Here is a 17109-nt window from a genome sequence, read left to right as displayed (position 1 = left end):
AGGAGGACACCCGCTCCCACACACACTCATTACAATCAGACAGCGCACGCACACACACACACACACACACACACACATACGCGTGTTCCTCTCCTCTCGACATCTGCGTCACGATATGTGGACGTTCTTCCTCACACTGCGTACAGGCTTCTCTCAGTCAGAGTTTCTGTCGTTCTCCAGCTCAAATATCCACACGTTCTCAAATCAAGACACAGTTCCTGGAGTTAAAGCACACACACGCTTTCCAGCGATCATCCGGGGTTCAGATTCACAAGCACACAGGGAATGTTCTAATAACGTTCTCTCAGCGTTATGAACAAACGTTCTTCCAGTAACATTAATATAACGTTCGTTCAGCGTTATCTGCTCTTTATCTGAACAAACACATCGATCAGGGAATGTTTCTTCTGGAATGTTTCAGTGGATGTTTGTTTTTAAATGTAACGTTTTTTAAATGTTTCTTCTTGTTTCAGAACGTTCAGATTCAAAAGTAACGTTCCATAATGTGTGAAGAATGATACAATGTTACTGTTCCCGTAACGTTCACAGAACCAAGAAGAAACGCTTTAAAACATTTATAAAACTGGACGTTCAGGAATAACTTTTTTATAGCTTATGAGAATCATTCTTAGAATTTAATTTAATTTAATAATTTTGATTCAAATGTACTGAATTGGGCATTAAGATAATGTGAATAAACAACTTATTCCTCTTGAATTCACTCTGTATGAGGATTAAATGTGTAGAATTATTGTATTATATATCTAATAATCATATCTGTGAATATTGTGTGTATATTATGATGTTTTGGGTTTCTCTCTCTCTCTCTCTGTGTCTCCCTCTGTCTCTCTCTCTCTCTCTCTCTGTGTCTCCCTCTGTCTCTCTCTCTGTCTCCCTCTGTCTCTCTCTCTCTCTCTGTCTCCCTCTGTCTCTCTCTCTCTCTCTCTGTGTCTCCCTCTGTCTCTCTCTCTCTCTCTGTCTCCCTCTGTCTCTCTCTCTCTCTCTGTCTCCCTCTGTCTCTCTCTCTCTCTCTGTCTCCCTCTGTCTCTCTCTCTCTCTCTCTGTGTCTCCCTCTGTCTCTCTCTCTGTCTCCCTCTGTCTCTCTCTCTCTCTGTGTCTCCCTCTGTCTCTCTCTCTCTCTCTGTCTCCCTCTGTCTCTCTCTCTGTCTCCCTCTCTCTCTGTGTCTCCCTCTGTCTCTCTCTCTCTCTCTCTGTGTCTCCCTCTGTCTCTCTCTCTCTCTCTGTCTCCCTCTGTCTCTCTCTCTCTCTCTCTGTGTCTCCCTCTGTCTCTCTCTCTGTCTCCCTCTGTCTCTCTCTCTCTCTGTGTCTCCCTCTGTCTCTCTCTCTCTCTCTGTCTCCCTCTGTCTCTCTCTCTCTCTCTCTGTGTCTCCCTCTGTCTCTCTCTCTGTCTCCCTCTGTCTCTCTCTCTCTCTCTGTGTCTCCCTCTGTCTCTCTCTCTCTCTCTGTCTCCCTCTGTCTCTCTCTCTCTCTCTGTCTCCCTCTGTCTCTCTCTCTCTCTCTCTGTGTCTCCCTCTGTCTCTCTCTCTCTCTCTGTCTCCCTCTGTCTGTCTCTCTCTCTCTCTCTGTCTCCCTCTGTCTCTCTCTCTCTCTCTGTCTCCCTCTGTCTCTCTCTCTCTCTCTCTGTGTCTCCCTCTGTCTCTCTCTCTCTCTCTGTCTCCCTCTGTCTCTCTCTCTCTCTCTGTCTCCCTCTGTCTCTCTCTCTCTCTCTCTGTGTCTCCCTCTGTCTCTCTCTCTCTCTCTGTCTCCCTCTGTCTCTCTCTCTCTCTCTGTCTCCCTCTGTCTCTCTCTCTCTCTCTGTCTCCCTCTGTCTCTCTCTCTCTCTCTCTCTGTCTCCCTCTGTCTGTCTCCCTCTGTCTGTCTCTCTCTCTGTCTCCCTCTGTCTCTCTCTCTCTCTCTCTCTCTCTCTCTCCCTCTGTCTCTCACTCTCTCTCTCTCTGCTCAGCTCTGGTGGTTCGGTTCCTGACCAAGAGGTTCATCTGGGAGTACGACCCGACACTCGGTGAGAAACACACACCATAACACTTCAGAAAGTCTCTTCTCCTAGTGTTGTATATCCGAGTGAAACACTTCTGGAACAAGAACACATGTGGGCGGGGCTTGATTTTGATTGGATGGTTGTGGTTTGCTATTGGCTGATCTCATGTGAGTGACAGGTTATAGCCCCGCCCTCATCATCAGAGAAGAGAAGTTATTCTGATTCAAGATTACGAGGCATGTCGTGTCATATGACCTCATCACGGATGACCTTTGACCTCTGCAAACTCAGGACAGACTTGAGGAGACACAATAAACGTCTTTGAAGTGAGTGAAATACAGAGGCGGGGAAGGTCATGTGAGCGAATATAGAATATAAACGGATGAAAAGCTCTGTTTTATAAACACACTCCTCATTCATCAGAGCGTTCTGCACATTCTTACCCATCAAACGTAATTGAGTTCAGCGCCAGAGACGCCTGATGAATAAAGAAGATTCGTTTACTGTCCTCGGATTAAACCAGTCCAGATGCAGAGCTGCCGTGAAGGAGTTTAGCGGAAATCAAGCGCTTTTCAGGGATAAAGGATCCTGATTGGCTGAGCAGCGTCTCTTAGCTCCGCCCTCAAACACTGTAGTGTATCTGAGACTGGAAGAGTTTGGTTCGTGTTGTTCATGTGGAGAAGACGCTGTTTTCTGAGATTGATACGGTAAACCCCACGCCATCGTTACTGTTCGTATCACTGAGATCAAGAGCTGAGATTCAGATATGATAATGAGCGTTTGCTTTCTGACCAATCACAGCAGAGCAGCTCTCAGAGAGGCGGAGCTTAGAGAGACTGAATCTCCCAACGAAGCGTTTCAGACACTGAGAGAAAAGAGCTGATGCTGCAGTGGAGATTATGAGGACATTAAAGTGTTTTACCTTGGATGAATGTGAATCTGTTGTAGGAGACGCCGAAACAACATCAGGAGCCTTTAAAATAGTATAATAGAGCACTTTAAACGTTTGAGGGTTAGAGCCAAATGACATTCAAGCATTCGTGAGTGAGTTAAACACTGACTGAGAGCCAGCAGACGCTTGGACTCCATGTGCCGAGAAACATTCATAAACACTTTCATTCAGTCCTGAGTTTCTGTCCAGAACGTCAATCCAGACACACACACACACACACACACACACACACAGACACAGACACAGACACACACAGACACACACACACACACACACACACAGACACAGACACAGACACACACACACACACACACACACACACACACACAGACAGACACTCTCTCTCTCACACACACACACACACACACACACACACACACACACACAGACAGACACTCTCTCTCTCTCACACACACACTCACACACTATCACACACTATCACACACACACACACTCTCACACACACACACACACACACACACACACACACACACACACACACACACGTGAAAGTGTGTCTGTGTGTGTGTGTGTGTGTGTGTGTGTGAGAGTGTGTGTGTGTGTGTGTGTGTGTGTGTGTGTGTGTGTGTGTGTCTGTGTGTGTGTGTGTGTGTGTGTGTGTGTGTGTGTCTGTGTCTGTGTCTGTGTGTGTGTGTGTGTGAGAGAGAGAGTGTCTGTCTGTCTGTGTGTGTGTGTGTGTGTGTGTGTGTGTGTGTGTGTGTGTGTGTGTGTGTGAGAGAGAGAGTGTCTGTCTGTGTGTGTGTGTGTGTGTGTGTGTGTGTGTGTGTGTGTGTGTGTGTGTGTGTGTCTGTGTCTGTGTCTGTGTGTGTGTGTGTGTGTGTGTGTGTGTGTGTGTGTGTGTGTGTGTGTGTGTGTGAGTGAGTGTAAGTGTGTGTGTCTGTGTCTGTGTCTGTGTGTGTGTGTGTGTGTGTGTGTGTGTGTGTGTGTGTGTGTGTGTGTGTGTCTGTGTGTGTGTGTGTGTGTGTGTGTGTGTGTGTGTCTGTCTGTGTGTGTGTGTGTGTGTGTGTGTGTGTGAGAGAGAGAGTGTCTGTCTGTGTGTGTGTGTGTGTGTGTGTGTGTGTGTGTGTGTGTGTGTGTGTGTGTGTGTGTCTGTGTGTGTGTGTGTGTGTGTGTGTGTGTGTGTGTGTGTGTGTGTGTGTGTGTGTGTGACAGGTTCTGTCCTGCCAGCTCTCGCATTAGCCAGAAATGGAAGTGATGTACAGTCAAATACACAGAGCCAATTTATGTCCCACAATGCACCTGGGCCAAAGCACAACATGCTCCCGTTCCAGAAATTCAAGAGATTTTGGAATCGACTCTGAAAAATATTTAAATTCTTATTCATCTTATTTACAAAAAGTCACTTAAAGTAAAAAAAAAAAAAAGAACAAATGTCCATTAAATTTACTGTCATTTAAAAGTAAACAACAAAAGTCAGATAAAGAATATCATTTGAAGCAAAACAATATAAAATATAGAGTCTAACTAATCAAACAGTTAAAGCACTAAAGTGAAATATGAAAATGAAATGAAAACAAGAAGTTTTTTGGAACAGTGAATTCTGGTTGAATATTGAATCTAAAGAAGAATCGACTCTTTTTGGGGAATTTTAGATTCCAACTCACCATATAACAGTCAAGTTCAAATTAAAGTCGCATGAAACCCTCTAGTGTCGTATATCCAGTACAAGAACACATGTGGGCGGGGCTTGATTGTGTCCGTGGGGAATTGATTGGATGGTTGTGGTTTGCTATTGGCTGATCTCATGTGAGTGACAGGTTATAGCCCCGCCCACATCATCAGAGAAGAGAAGAGATGCTGCAAGAGGAACTGATTCTGATTCAAGATTATTAACACAATAATGATAAATCATTTAGAATAAACAGACGAACTCTGAGCTTCAGTCGCAGTAAATCTGCTGTCATCGCTCATGTGTTACACAGATGTTCTGTCCACTAACACAGTGTGTGTGTGTGTGTGTGTGTCTGACAGAGTCCACCTATCGCCACCAGGCCGTTATTGACGACGAGACGGTCAGCATGGAGATTCTGGACACAGCCGGACAGGTGCACTTTCACTTCTCACTTCATAATTATGACTTAAAAATGTCATAATTATGATTTATAATCATAGCATGTTTTTGTACATTAATTTTACAAATTGAGTGTTCATCAGAGGCTCTAAGACCCCAGGACTATTGTCGCACTTGAACCACGAATACACACACATTTTTTTAATGAATTCGAGGAGTTTTGTGGTTGAAATTTAAAACAGTAACAAATCCTTCTCTCGCGGCTCAATTTGCCCCCATTAGGAATGAATAGAAAAACTGAAAAATGCTCAAAATTCACCAAAAAATGATTGTATAATGTGTACATGTGTATCTGAATGCACACTGAAGGAAAACTGACTTTAGGACCCAGGGGAACAGCTCATATAGAGCTATAAGGACATCTAGAGTCACGAAATATCATCTTATATTATTATTATTCCACAAGAGGTCGACAGAGACACACAATGTAAGATATGTAGAGCTGAATTAAAAGGGTTATTCATGAAATTGTGAGGAATGTGTTTAAATTACTATTTATTTATTTATTTATTATTTGTTAATCAAATCTAGTAATTTAAAGGTAAAAAAAAATAACAAAATATCTCCAAAAATATTGCATTAAAAAATAGACGAAAATATGATCAAAATGGAATAAAATAAGCAACAACAAAAAAAAAGTATAGTTTTAGGGCTTCGGGTCATTTTGACTCGCGAGGGAAAGATGTGTTATAAAGTGTGAGGGAAGGATGAAGTCATTTTAACGTGTGTGTGTGTGTGTGTGTGTGTGTTGGTCAGGAGGACGTCCTGCAGAAGGAGGCTCACATGCGATGGGGCGACGGGTTCATCCTAGTCTACGACATCACGGACCGCGGGAGCTTCGAGGACGTGGCTCCTCTTAAAGGTGACTCTCCTCTTCACCAGATGTAATATAAATCTCTGGCGTCTCCAGAATGTGTGTGTGAGATCTCAGCTCAAAATACCAGATCATGTATTATAGATTGTCAAATTTGCCCCTTTTTGGGTGTGAGCAAAAACGCTCCATTTTTGTGTGTCTTTAAAGGTGCTGTATGTAACTGTTTTACTCTACTAAAGCATAAAAATACCATAATATGTTTGCAGATATTTAGGAAACATGCTAAGCTCGTGCTCTCATTCCTCTGATAAACACTTCTACAGTTATTAAACTTATTGTTTTACATGTTCCGTGTTGTCAGTCGGTTTTTGTTTTGGTCTGTGTGACTCCGCCCACTCCTGGTTCAGCCAATAGTATTTCGACACCCGGGATGCCAGTTGTCAGGAAAAACAGCGTATCGTAACCATGGAAACGAGCAAACAAACTGGGTCAGAGATTGTAGATTCCACACAACCTAAAAAGCCTCGATGTCCATCTATAAATCTCTATGAACGAGAGCATATTAAAACGCGGATAAATCAAAACAAGTGTGTAAGTCTCCTCGGCTTTCGTTGTCAATTGTACTCGTTCCTGTTGCGTTCTCAAACTGGCGACCCGCGTGAGCGTCGAGTCTGAGGAGGCGGGGAACAATCTCTGATATCTTGAATTTGGACTGCAGTACCATTCTCGACCACTAGCTGTCATTCTCACAGACTGCACCTTTAAATGCAAATGAGCTTTAGCTCCGCCTCCATTCAGAAGAGGGCGGAGTCTTTACACGAGCTTCAGAAACTCAGGCAACAACAAAACAGGCCAATCTCCCTCATCCAGAATCCCAGAATAACCAGTAGCGAGTGCAGCCTTACGGAGAGACTCAGGAAGAGTTTCTGAATGTTAGTGGTGACATTTCTGTAGTTGTTGTGGAGTTACATTGATCATCTCATCATCATGTTTAACTTCTCCACAAGTGTCCACAGTTCCTGAGGTGTTTATAAGACAGCGGTGACATGTTCTGGTCAATAGTGTTCAGTGCTCGTCTGTGCTCAACCACACAACAGTTTCAGGCTTTGCTGGATCTTCACCAGTGCGTTAGAACTGGTCTCTGTTGTCGCTTGTGGAACCAAATGTCGGCTGGTGTGTGTAAACGTGCAGATTAAGGGCCGGTAATATTATAATAAGATCCTCTTCATACGTCAGAAGGAGAACGAAATCTGACCGGCTTATTTTCTGTCAGAGAAAGACTCACCAGAACACAGTTACTGGGTTTCACTTTACACGTTTTCTGTGTCGTAGAAGCGGACGATTACAGCACTTAGAGGTGCAGTGTGTAATATTTAGGAGGATCTGTCGACAGAAATGCAATATCATAAACATAACTATGTTTTCAGTGGTGTATAAAGACCTTACTTAATGAAGCGTTATGTGTTTATTAGCTTAGAATGAGGCATTTCTCTCTACAAGTTTGACATCCACATGTTTCTACAGTGGCCCTGAACGGACAAACGCGTTTCGTCACTATGTTATTCTTCGTGTAAAGAAGCTTCAGCTAAAGTCAGCGAATAAAACACTGACACAATGATGAACAAGTCACAATAATATTCGCAATAACATATCGTTTTACTGAATAACAAAGTAAACATCATAATTGATCTTTGTAAAGAAACCTCATTGTTTAACTGGCTACTCTCTGCCATCTCAGACGACGACATCACTTCCTGTCGGCCACCGTAACTTCTGTTGGGTGCAATTCACAAACTCACCACTAGATGCTGCTAAAATCACACACTGCACCTTTAAAGACGGGAAAAGTGATATCTTCCTGCTGTCTCCTTTAAGGGCTCCTGGACGAGGTGAAGCGGCCCAAACACGTGCCTCTGGTTCTGCTGGGGAACAAGGCGGATCTGGACCTGGGTCGTCAGGTGGCCACGGAGGAGGGCGAGCGACTGGCGGCCGATATGGCGTGCGCGTTCTACGAGTGTTCTGCGTGCGCGGACCGGGTCGGGTCGGGTGGAGGCGTGGCCGAGGCGTTTCACGAGCTCCTGCGAGAGATCCGGCGCCGGCGCGCCGTTCAGGGCAAGACCCGCAGACGCAGCTCCACAACACACGTCAAACAGGCCATCAACAAGATGCTCACCAAGATCAGCAGCTGAACACTCACACACACTCACACACACGCACTGGAGGAGCACAGCCACTGCCAGCCGAGATCTGAACACACACACACACACACACACACACACGCACTGGAGGAGCACAGCAACTGCCAGCCGAGATCTGAACACACACACACACACACACACACACACACACACACACGCACTGGAGGAGCACAGCAACTGCCAGCCGAGATCTGAACACACTCACACACACTCACTCACACACACTCACACACGCACTGGAGGAGCACAGCGACTGCCAGCCGAGATCGCAGTGAGAAGATGCGAAAATGGTCATAAAAAAGTAGAAATTATGACAATAAATCTTAAGTATGCGATTAAAAGTAAAACTTTTTTTTACAAAAGTGCACTGCAAAAAATGCTTTTCTTGTTTCTAGTTCAAATATCTAAAAATTATTATAATCAAGAAGCATTTACTAGAGAAGTAAAACGACATGAGAAATTCTCTTTATTAAAATTAATTAAAACAAGCAAAACATGACACAGTGACTTCACCTGAGATCATCACTATAAGATGAAGAAGTCATAGTTATGAGGTGAAAAAATGGAAATTATGACAATAAATCTTAAGTATGAGATCAAAAAGTCATAATTAAGTTGGCTTGAGAGAGCCAACTTACTGAAATCCTATTTAAACTTATTATTATTATTCTTACTAAAATTGTATACTCTATCTCCTCCTAGAGCTTTAACTCTACATACTCCAAACTCGGCTCAGACACTCAAACTGATCTGAAGTTATATGCTATATCTTTTCAGACTGATCGGACTTACGGTTTTCCTAAAAATGACTATCAAAACTCGGAAAAACTCCCATTGACTTAACATTGGGGAGTTCTAAAAAATCCAAATCCAAACCAACGTTTTCACACACACAGACCCCAAAGGGCCTGACACCCCTGCGTCTCTCTCTCTCCCTCAGAGGATTTATATTATCGAGCAGCCAATAACTAATGGCCTAAAATCTTCATAGCGTCCACCCAGGTCACCCTAGCAACTGCCTAGCAACCGCCCAAAATACCCTAGCAACACCATAGCAACCACCCAGAACACTCTAGTACCCACCCAAAATACCCTAGCAACACCATAGCAACCACCCAGAACACCCTAGCAACCACCTAGAACACTCTAGTAACCACCCAAAATACCCTAGCAACACCCTAGCAACCACCCTAAATACCCTAGCAACACCATAGCAACCACCCAGAACACCCTAGCAACCACCTAGAACACTCTAGTAACCACCCAAAATACCCTAGCAACCACCCAAAACAGCCTAGCAACCACCCAGAACACCCTAGCAACCGCCCAGCAACCACCCAGAACACCCTTGTAACCACCCAAAATACCCTAGCAACCGCCTAGCAACCACCCGGAACACCCTAGCAACCACCCAAAATACCCTAGCAACCGCCTAGCAACCACCCAAAAGACCCTAGCAACACCATAGCAACCACCTAGAACACTCTAGTAGCCACCCAAAATACCCTAGCAACCACCCAAAATATCCTAGCAACCGCCTAGCAACCACCCAGAATACCCTAGCAACCACCCAAAACAGCTTAGCAACCACCCATAACACCCTAGCAACCTCCCAAAATACCCTAGCAAGTACCTAGCAACACCATAGCAACCACCCAGAACACCCTAGCAACCACCTAGCAACCACCCAGAACACTCTAGTAACCACCCAAAATACCCTAGCAACCACCTAGCAACACCCTAGCAACCACCCAAAACAGCCTAGCAACCACCCAGAACACCCTAGCAACCACCCAAAACAGCCTAGCAACCACCCAGAACACCCTAGCAATCGACTAGCAAACACCCAGAACACCCTAGCAACCACCCAAAATATCCTAGCAACCACCTAGCAACACCATAGCGACCACCCATAACATCCTAGCAACCACCTAGCAAAAAACGTTCTGGTCCAAACTTTCTCAAGCCAACTTAAAGTTTGTCTCGATGATCTTTCTCATCTAGTTGAGATTAAAAGTCAAAATATGATTGATATATATTTTTTAGTCATAAAATAATCTAAATTAAGTGAGTTTTTGCTTAAAACAAGCAAAATGATCTGCCAATGGGGTCAGAAAAATAACCTTAGATTTGTTTTCCAAGATATCATTTCTAATAATGACTATGAGCTGAGCTCATAACAATTAGATGAAAAAGTCTTAGTTATGTGGTGAAAAAATGGAAATTATTGAGATTAAAAGTCCAAATGTGCAAATGTGATTTTTTTTATGACTTTGAATCTCAATTATGACTTTTTGATTTCATACTTAAGATTTATTGTTATAGTTTTTGCTTAAAACAAGCAAAATGATCAGCCAATGGGGTCCTAACCCTAATAATCTTTATTCAAATGGAAAACTAGAATTTTTTACAATTATTTTTTTAAGATTACAAGATATAATTTCTTATATTATTATACAAATCTAGTAAATGCTTCTTGATTTTTAATTTTGCAGTGTGATTTTTTTATAAAAAAAAAAAAAAAGATATTGCTCAATAAATATACAAATAAATGAAGTATAATAAATGCTGATACACGTTTTGCTCGCTGTTGGTTAATGCATCACCTAATGTTAATTAATGTGACATTATTGTAAAGTGTCACCATATGATTGAGTTTTTTCCTTTGGATTGAGTGTATTTCCTGCCTCATCAGCAGATTCTGCTGTTCAGCTCAGACTCACTTTATCTGAGGATCTTCAGGAACGGTTCTTCTGCTCCTCCAGGAACTGAGTCTCGGCTCGAGAGTGTCCAGCGCTGGAGACAGAGACTCTGAGGAAGAGCTGGTGTTCTCCAGTGCAGAGACACGTGTGTGTGTGTGTGTTTTCTCTGCAGAGTGTGTGTGTGTGTGTTTTCTCTGGATGTTTTCCACGTTCTTACGGCTGAACTGAAGGATTGTGTGAAACGCTAACACTGATATCAGCGTCTCATATCGTTGACTTTACCTAGAGATTCTGAGCCGTAGGATGAAGCAGTATCAGCGCTCGTGATCATCAAACGCTGCCGTAGGAATGTGTGTGTGTGTGTGTGTGTGTGTGTGAGAGAGAGAGGAACCTCAGACACTCTTCTGCTCTTCTAGGATGTTTTTCTTCTTCTGACTGTAGACGATTCTGTTGATCTGAACATACACACACACACACACACACACACACACACACACACACACACAATCTCAGACACACACACTCTCACTCACACACACACACTCAGACACACTCTCACAGCTGACTCTTTCACTCTCAGACACACACACACACACACACACACACACACACACACACACACACACTCTCTCTCAGACACACTCTCTTTCACTCTCACACACACACACACACACACTCTCTCTCTCACACACATACACACACACTCTCTTTCACTCTCAGACACACACTCTCTTTCACTCTCAGACACACACACACACACTCTCTCACTCTCACACACACTCACAAACATACACTCTCACACACAAAGATACACACACACACACACACACACACACACACACCTGATGATGAAACTGCCTTCTTGTTTACTGTAGATATTCAACAGTGCTGAGATTCCGACAGTTAATGTGTGTAAATGTTATGCATATGCAAATAAAAGGCTTTCCTGTGTGTGTGTGTGTGTGTGTGTGTGTGTGTTGTCGGGCGTGTTCATATGGAGGATAATTACACAATCGTCTGTCTGAGAATAGAAAGACCACAAACTCACTCAACGTCACCGTCTGAAAGCAGCCACTCTCAGCTGACGCCCAACACACACACACACACACACACACACACACACACACACACACACACACACACACACACGTTTGTTTAGCTATACTTGTGAGGACCTCCATAGACGTAATGTTTATTATACTGTACAAACTGTATAAAAACACATTTTATTGTTTATTAATCAATTCACTCTCACACACACACACACACACACACACACACACACACACACACACACACACACTTACTCAGTGTGTCTCACACACACACACACACACACACACACACACACACACACACAGCGTGTGTGTGTATAGAGCTCTTCCTCGAGGCTCTGGACTAGAGCTGATGATCCTCCACTGTAATCTCGGAATGTTTGGATATTTGTGTGGAAAACGAGACAGAAACTCTGAGGAAGAGCTTTTCCTTCATCATGTCCTGAAGGAGAAACACATTCTTCAAACATCACGAGAGACTCGAGCAGGACTGAAGCTCTCGGACCGGAAGTGGAGGCTCAGAAACAGGAAGTTGCAGGAATATCTGCGATATATGAGTTCAAGCGAGTCATTCTCAGTCCAGCTCTGATTAACAGAAGCGCTCAAATCATGAATACTTCAAGTGTGTAGTCCTTTAGAGACTCTCTCTCTCTCTCACACACACACTTAAAGGGTTAGTTCTTGCTGGCCCAGAAAAGTTATTAAAGAGATCATTAATATAGTCCAAGTGACTACAGTGGCTCAATCTTAAGTATATCAAGCGACGAGAATACTTTTTGTGCGCAAAAACAAACAAAAATAACGACTTTATTCCACTATTCATTTCCTTCTCTCTGGGCCTCGTAGTGTTTTTGCGCTGCGCGTCTGTGTTACACGTCATCACATAGGGGGATGATATTGCACTATTGGCCGACGCTGGTCATGTGTGTGATGCGTGATGACGTGTAACACAGACGCGCAGCGCAAAAACACTACGAGGCCCAGAGAGAAAGAAATGAATAGTGGAATAAAGTCGTTATTTTTGTTTGTTTTTGCGCACAAAAAGTATTCTCGTCGCTTTATATACTTAAGATTGAGCCACTGTAGTCACTTGGACTATATTAACGATGTCTTTAATAACTTTTCTGGGCCAGCAAGTTTGGGCCACCTAGCAGCCTATGGAGGAGTGAGACAGCTCTCAGATTTCATCAAAAATATCTTAATTTGTGTTCCGAAGATGAACGAAGGTCTTACGCGGTTGGAACAACATGAGGGTGAGTAATTACTGACAGAATTTTCATTTTTGAGTGAACTATCCCTTTAAACACTCACATACACTCACACACATACTCTAACACACAAAACACACACTCACTCACTCACTCACACACGTCCGTCTCTGCGTCTCATCTTTCTCTTTGTGTTTATTAAGGCATTGCAATTGCCATGGAGACCAAGGCCTTTCCTTGTTGTCAACTGCAACTTTGCATTTCTCTATGGTGACTGAGACACACACACACACACACACACACACACACACACACACACACACACACACACACACACACACACAGGCTGCCGCTCTCGAGGACCTTGAGAAGAAACGGAATCAGAATCTTCAGTGAGACTGAAATCATACATACATTCAGTTTTAAATGACATAAAATCTGAAGCGATGTTTCCACACCTGTGAGAGACCCTCCTGTAGCTTCAGACGAGCATGTGTGTGTTCTGTAGACGGAGAAATCACTCAGTGAACTTCAAGTTTGTGATAAAAAAATACATGTTATATTAAAACCGGGTGTTATTCTGTGTTTTCTTCAGCGTGACGCTGTGTGTGTGACGTCCGCGAGTCACGTGACGCTCTTCATCCGCGCGCTGCTGCCACCCAGCGGCTCAGAGCAGAACTAGATCTCCATTACTGTGATCATAATAATAACTCCGATTAATCACGATCATCTTCATGAAAATAAACAGAAAATTAAATCCTGAAACCACAAGAACGGTGATTTCCCAGAGGGCAATTAAACCACAAATACACCCGTTCATATTAAACACGACTGATTTTTATTAGCATTTCCATTCATCAGAGACAGATTATAAAAAATAAAAGCAAACACAGAATGCAGAGAGTGTGTAGCACATTAGACACACGTGAAGCAGAGATACACAAACACTGCACACGTCATGCCACATTTACCGCGGTAAATCAACTCTTCAGGGCAATATTACATTAGTATTTTTTTATATATTATATTTTTATCATATATTATTTTTAGGGAAGCCCATTTCTGACACATAGGAACAAAATCATACTTTGCTCAATTATAATTAAGACTTTTATGACATCGTAATGATAATGACACACTAAGTTATAACTATGAGATGCACAGAAAGTCATCATTTTGACTTTTTTCCTCACAATTATGGCTCAGTGTCTCATAATCAGGACTTAGTATCTTATTATTGTGACTTTGTCTCATAATTTATCTCCCAAATATGACTTAGTATGTCATAACTTTGACGATATCTCATAATCATTACTTAGTATCTCTAGTATGTCATAATTATTACAAAGTATGACACTATTTTGACTTTTTTGTCAAATGTCATAATTTTGACTTGATCAAATAATTGACTTAGCAAGCAATAATTATGATTATATCATAATTTCAACTTTTTTCTCATAATTTGTATCATAATTATGACTTCATAAATTTAACTGTCAATTTTGACTTAGTATGTAATAATTTCAACTTTTTGAAATAAAAGTAATAATCTCATTTTGACTTTGTCTCATAATTATGACAGTATGTCAAATTTGGACTTTTTTCTCATAATAATTACTTGGTGTGTAATATAATTATGACTTAGTATCTCATAATCATGACTTTCTATCTTATAATTTCAACTTTTTCTCATAATGTCTCATAATAATGACTCAGACATAATTTTTTCCTCATAATTATAATTTAGTATCTCATAATTCTGACTTTGTCTCATAATTATGACTCAGTATGTAACAATTTCTACTTTTTCCTCATAATTATGACTTAGTATCTCATAATTATGACTTAGTTTGTAAGAATTTCTACTTTTTCTCAAATATGACTTAAGTATGAATTTTTTATGTCCTAATTAATCCCCAAAGCCTGATTTTTTTCTTGTGTGCCAGAAGTAATGAAATAAAAAGTAAAACATATGACATACTAAGTCATAATTATGCGATAAAAGACAAAGTTATGAAATAAAAAGTAAAAAATGATGTCCTAATTATGAGATAAAAGTCAATGTCTCATAATTAGGACTCAGTATGTAATAATATCTACTTTTTCCTCATAAATATTACTTAGTATCTCATAATTATGACTGTCTCATAATTATGACTGAGTATGTAACAATTTTTACTTGTTCCTCATAATTATGACTTAGTATCTCATAATTATGACTTTGTCTTATAATTATGACTCATGTAACAATTTCAACTTTTTCCTCATAATTATGACTTAGTATGATTTTTTATGTCCTAATTAATCCCCAAAGCCTGATATTTTCCTCGTGTGCCAGAAATGGGCTTCTGTAGATGCTGATTGGCTGGAGTAAATGCTAAGTGATTTCCTCTAGTCTCGTCCTCTTCTGCTCTCGGCTGTTTGTTCATTATGATGATTTCATAGTTTCATCTGCTCTCATTCACACAGTAAACTCGGATTATTGATTTCATTTCCTCAGACTTTCACAATTCATGCAAATGTTCCTTACAACAACGACAACACTGAGCCAAAGATTGAAATGAATCAAAAGAATCATAAAAAAAGTTTCATCATCACAGAGTGTCAAATATGTTTGATTAATATTTAGTTGGAGGCACATCAGAGCTCAGAGCTCAGCATGAGCAACACAAGCGGACCGAACACAGGAGAGTGGCCAGTGTTTATGGCTCATTCACTCAAGAGAACGCGAACACAAGCCACAGAACGCCTGAAGAGTTTGGTCCTTTTCAACAAACCCAAGCTTCAACACAATACTGTACAATATTCATCTCAATGTTAATTATGAACATAATCTCACTGGTTCATTGATAAACGGAACACACATATATATATATGGAAGCCCTTTACCGTCACGACAACAACAAAAAACATGCTTTGTAAATCCTAATTAAGACAAAAATAGTCAAAATAATCAGATATAATGTCAAGATTATGACAAGTCATAATTATGAGATAAAAGTCGAAGTTATGACATAAAAAGTAAAAAATGATGTCCTAATTATGAGATAAAAATCAAAGTTATGACATAAAAAGTAAAAAATGATGTCCTAATTATGAGATAAAAGTCAAAGTTATGAAATAAAAAGTAAAAAATGATGTCCTAATTATGAGATAAAAGTCAAAGTTATGAAATTAAAAGTAAAAAATTATGTCCTAATTAATGAGATAAGTCGAAGTTATGACAAAAAGTAAAAAATTATGTCCTGACATAATTATGAAATAAAAGTCAAAGTTATGAAATAAATGTAAAAAATGATGTCCTAATTATGAGATAAAAGTCAAAGTTATGAAATAAAAAGTAAAAAATGATGTCCTAATTATGAGATAAAAGTCAAAGTTATGAAATAAAAATGATGTCCTAATTATGAGATAAAAGTCGAAGTTATGACAAAAGTAAAAAATTATGTCCTAATTATGAAATAAAAGTTGAAGTTATGACATAAAAGTAAAAAATTATGACATACTAAAGTTAAAAATTATGACATACTAAGTCATAATTATGAGATAAAAGTCACAGTTATGACATAAAAAGTAAATAATTTTACTTTTTGTTTATGACAATTATGGCATACTAAGTAATTGAAAAGTTGACAATTTTGACTGTCATATTTGTCTTTTTTAAAGTCAATTTTTCGATTTTAATTTGACTTAGTATGTCATAACTTTGACTATTAATCTCAAATATGACTCAGTATTCATAATTATGGTTCGCATGTTTTTTGGGCTTCCATATATTTCATAATTTTAAGTGTTCGACTCATTGAAGTGATTGCTTTATTACATAAAACCGCACATGTTTTCCGTGCAGAGACGTGACGGTAAAGAGAATATTGTAGAAGAACAGATATAAACTCATAAAGTTCATAAAGGGAAGATTGATCAGAGGTGGAAGACGAAGCTTTATTCCTCCGGGGGAATATTGCTGCTCGATACACACTTGCATCAGATCTGATGATGGCTTTACACACACTTGCACTGGAAGAGAGAGTGAATCTGCAGGAACGATTCACTCGGATTTGATTCACTGAACACAAATCGAATCATTACAGC

At 40.7% G+C, this 17109-nt stretch overlaps 2 protein-coding genes across 3 annotated transcripts in view; one reads left to right on the top strand and one right to left on the bottom strand.

Moving 5' to 3' along the window:
* Positions 1-798: 798 nt before the first annotated feature.
* rerg (RAS-like, estrogen-regulated, growth inhibitor) lies at positions 799-8181 on the top strand (the record flags this gene model as incomplete). The annotated part of the gene is made up of 4 exons (XM_082166453.1): positions 799-2020; positions 4941-5014; positions 5797-5902; positions 7730-8181. Coding segments are annotated over 4 exons (1716 nt in total), but the record flags the coding sequence as incomplete, so codon positions are not given.
* Positions 8182-13832: 5651 nt separating this feature from the next.
* syn3 (synapsin III) overlaps positions 13833-17109 on the bottom strand; it is a 55740-nt gene continuing 52463 nt past the window's right edge. The window contains exons 14-17 of one of the 2 annotated variants that reach the window (XM_082166967.1): positions 16520-17109; positions 14842-16053; positions 14512-14614; positions 13833-14426 (exon numbers count right to left, since the gene is read on the bottom strand). The exon at positions 16520-17109 is cut by the window's right edge and continues 1405 nt beyond it. The gene's annotated coding sequence lies outside the window, so the exon portion shown is untranslated. Of the gene's footprint in view, positions 14427-14511; positions 16054-16519 lie in introns of both variants that reach the window. The other variant, XM_082166966.1, reaches the window with a different exon arrangement.

This window comes from Leuciscus leuciscus (assembly GCF_965113295.1).
Source record: "Leuciscus leuciscus genome assembly, chromosome: 4".
NCBI classification, from domain to species: Eukaryota; Metazoa; Chordata; class Actinopteri; order Cypriniformes; family Leuciscidae; genus Leuciscus; species Leuciscus leuciscus.
The sequence above is the reverse complement of the archived record's forward strand: the minus strand, read 5'-3'. Positions and strand labels throughout refer to the sequence as shown.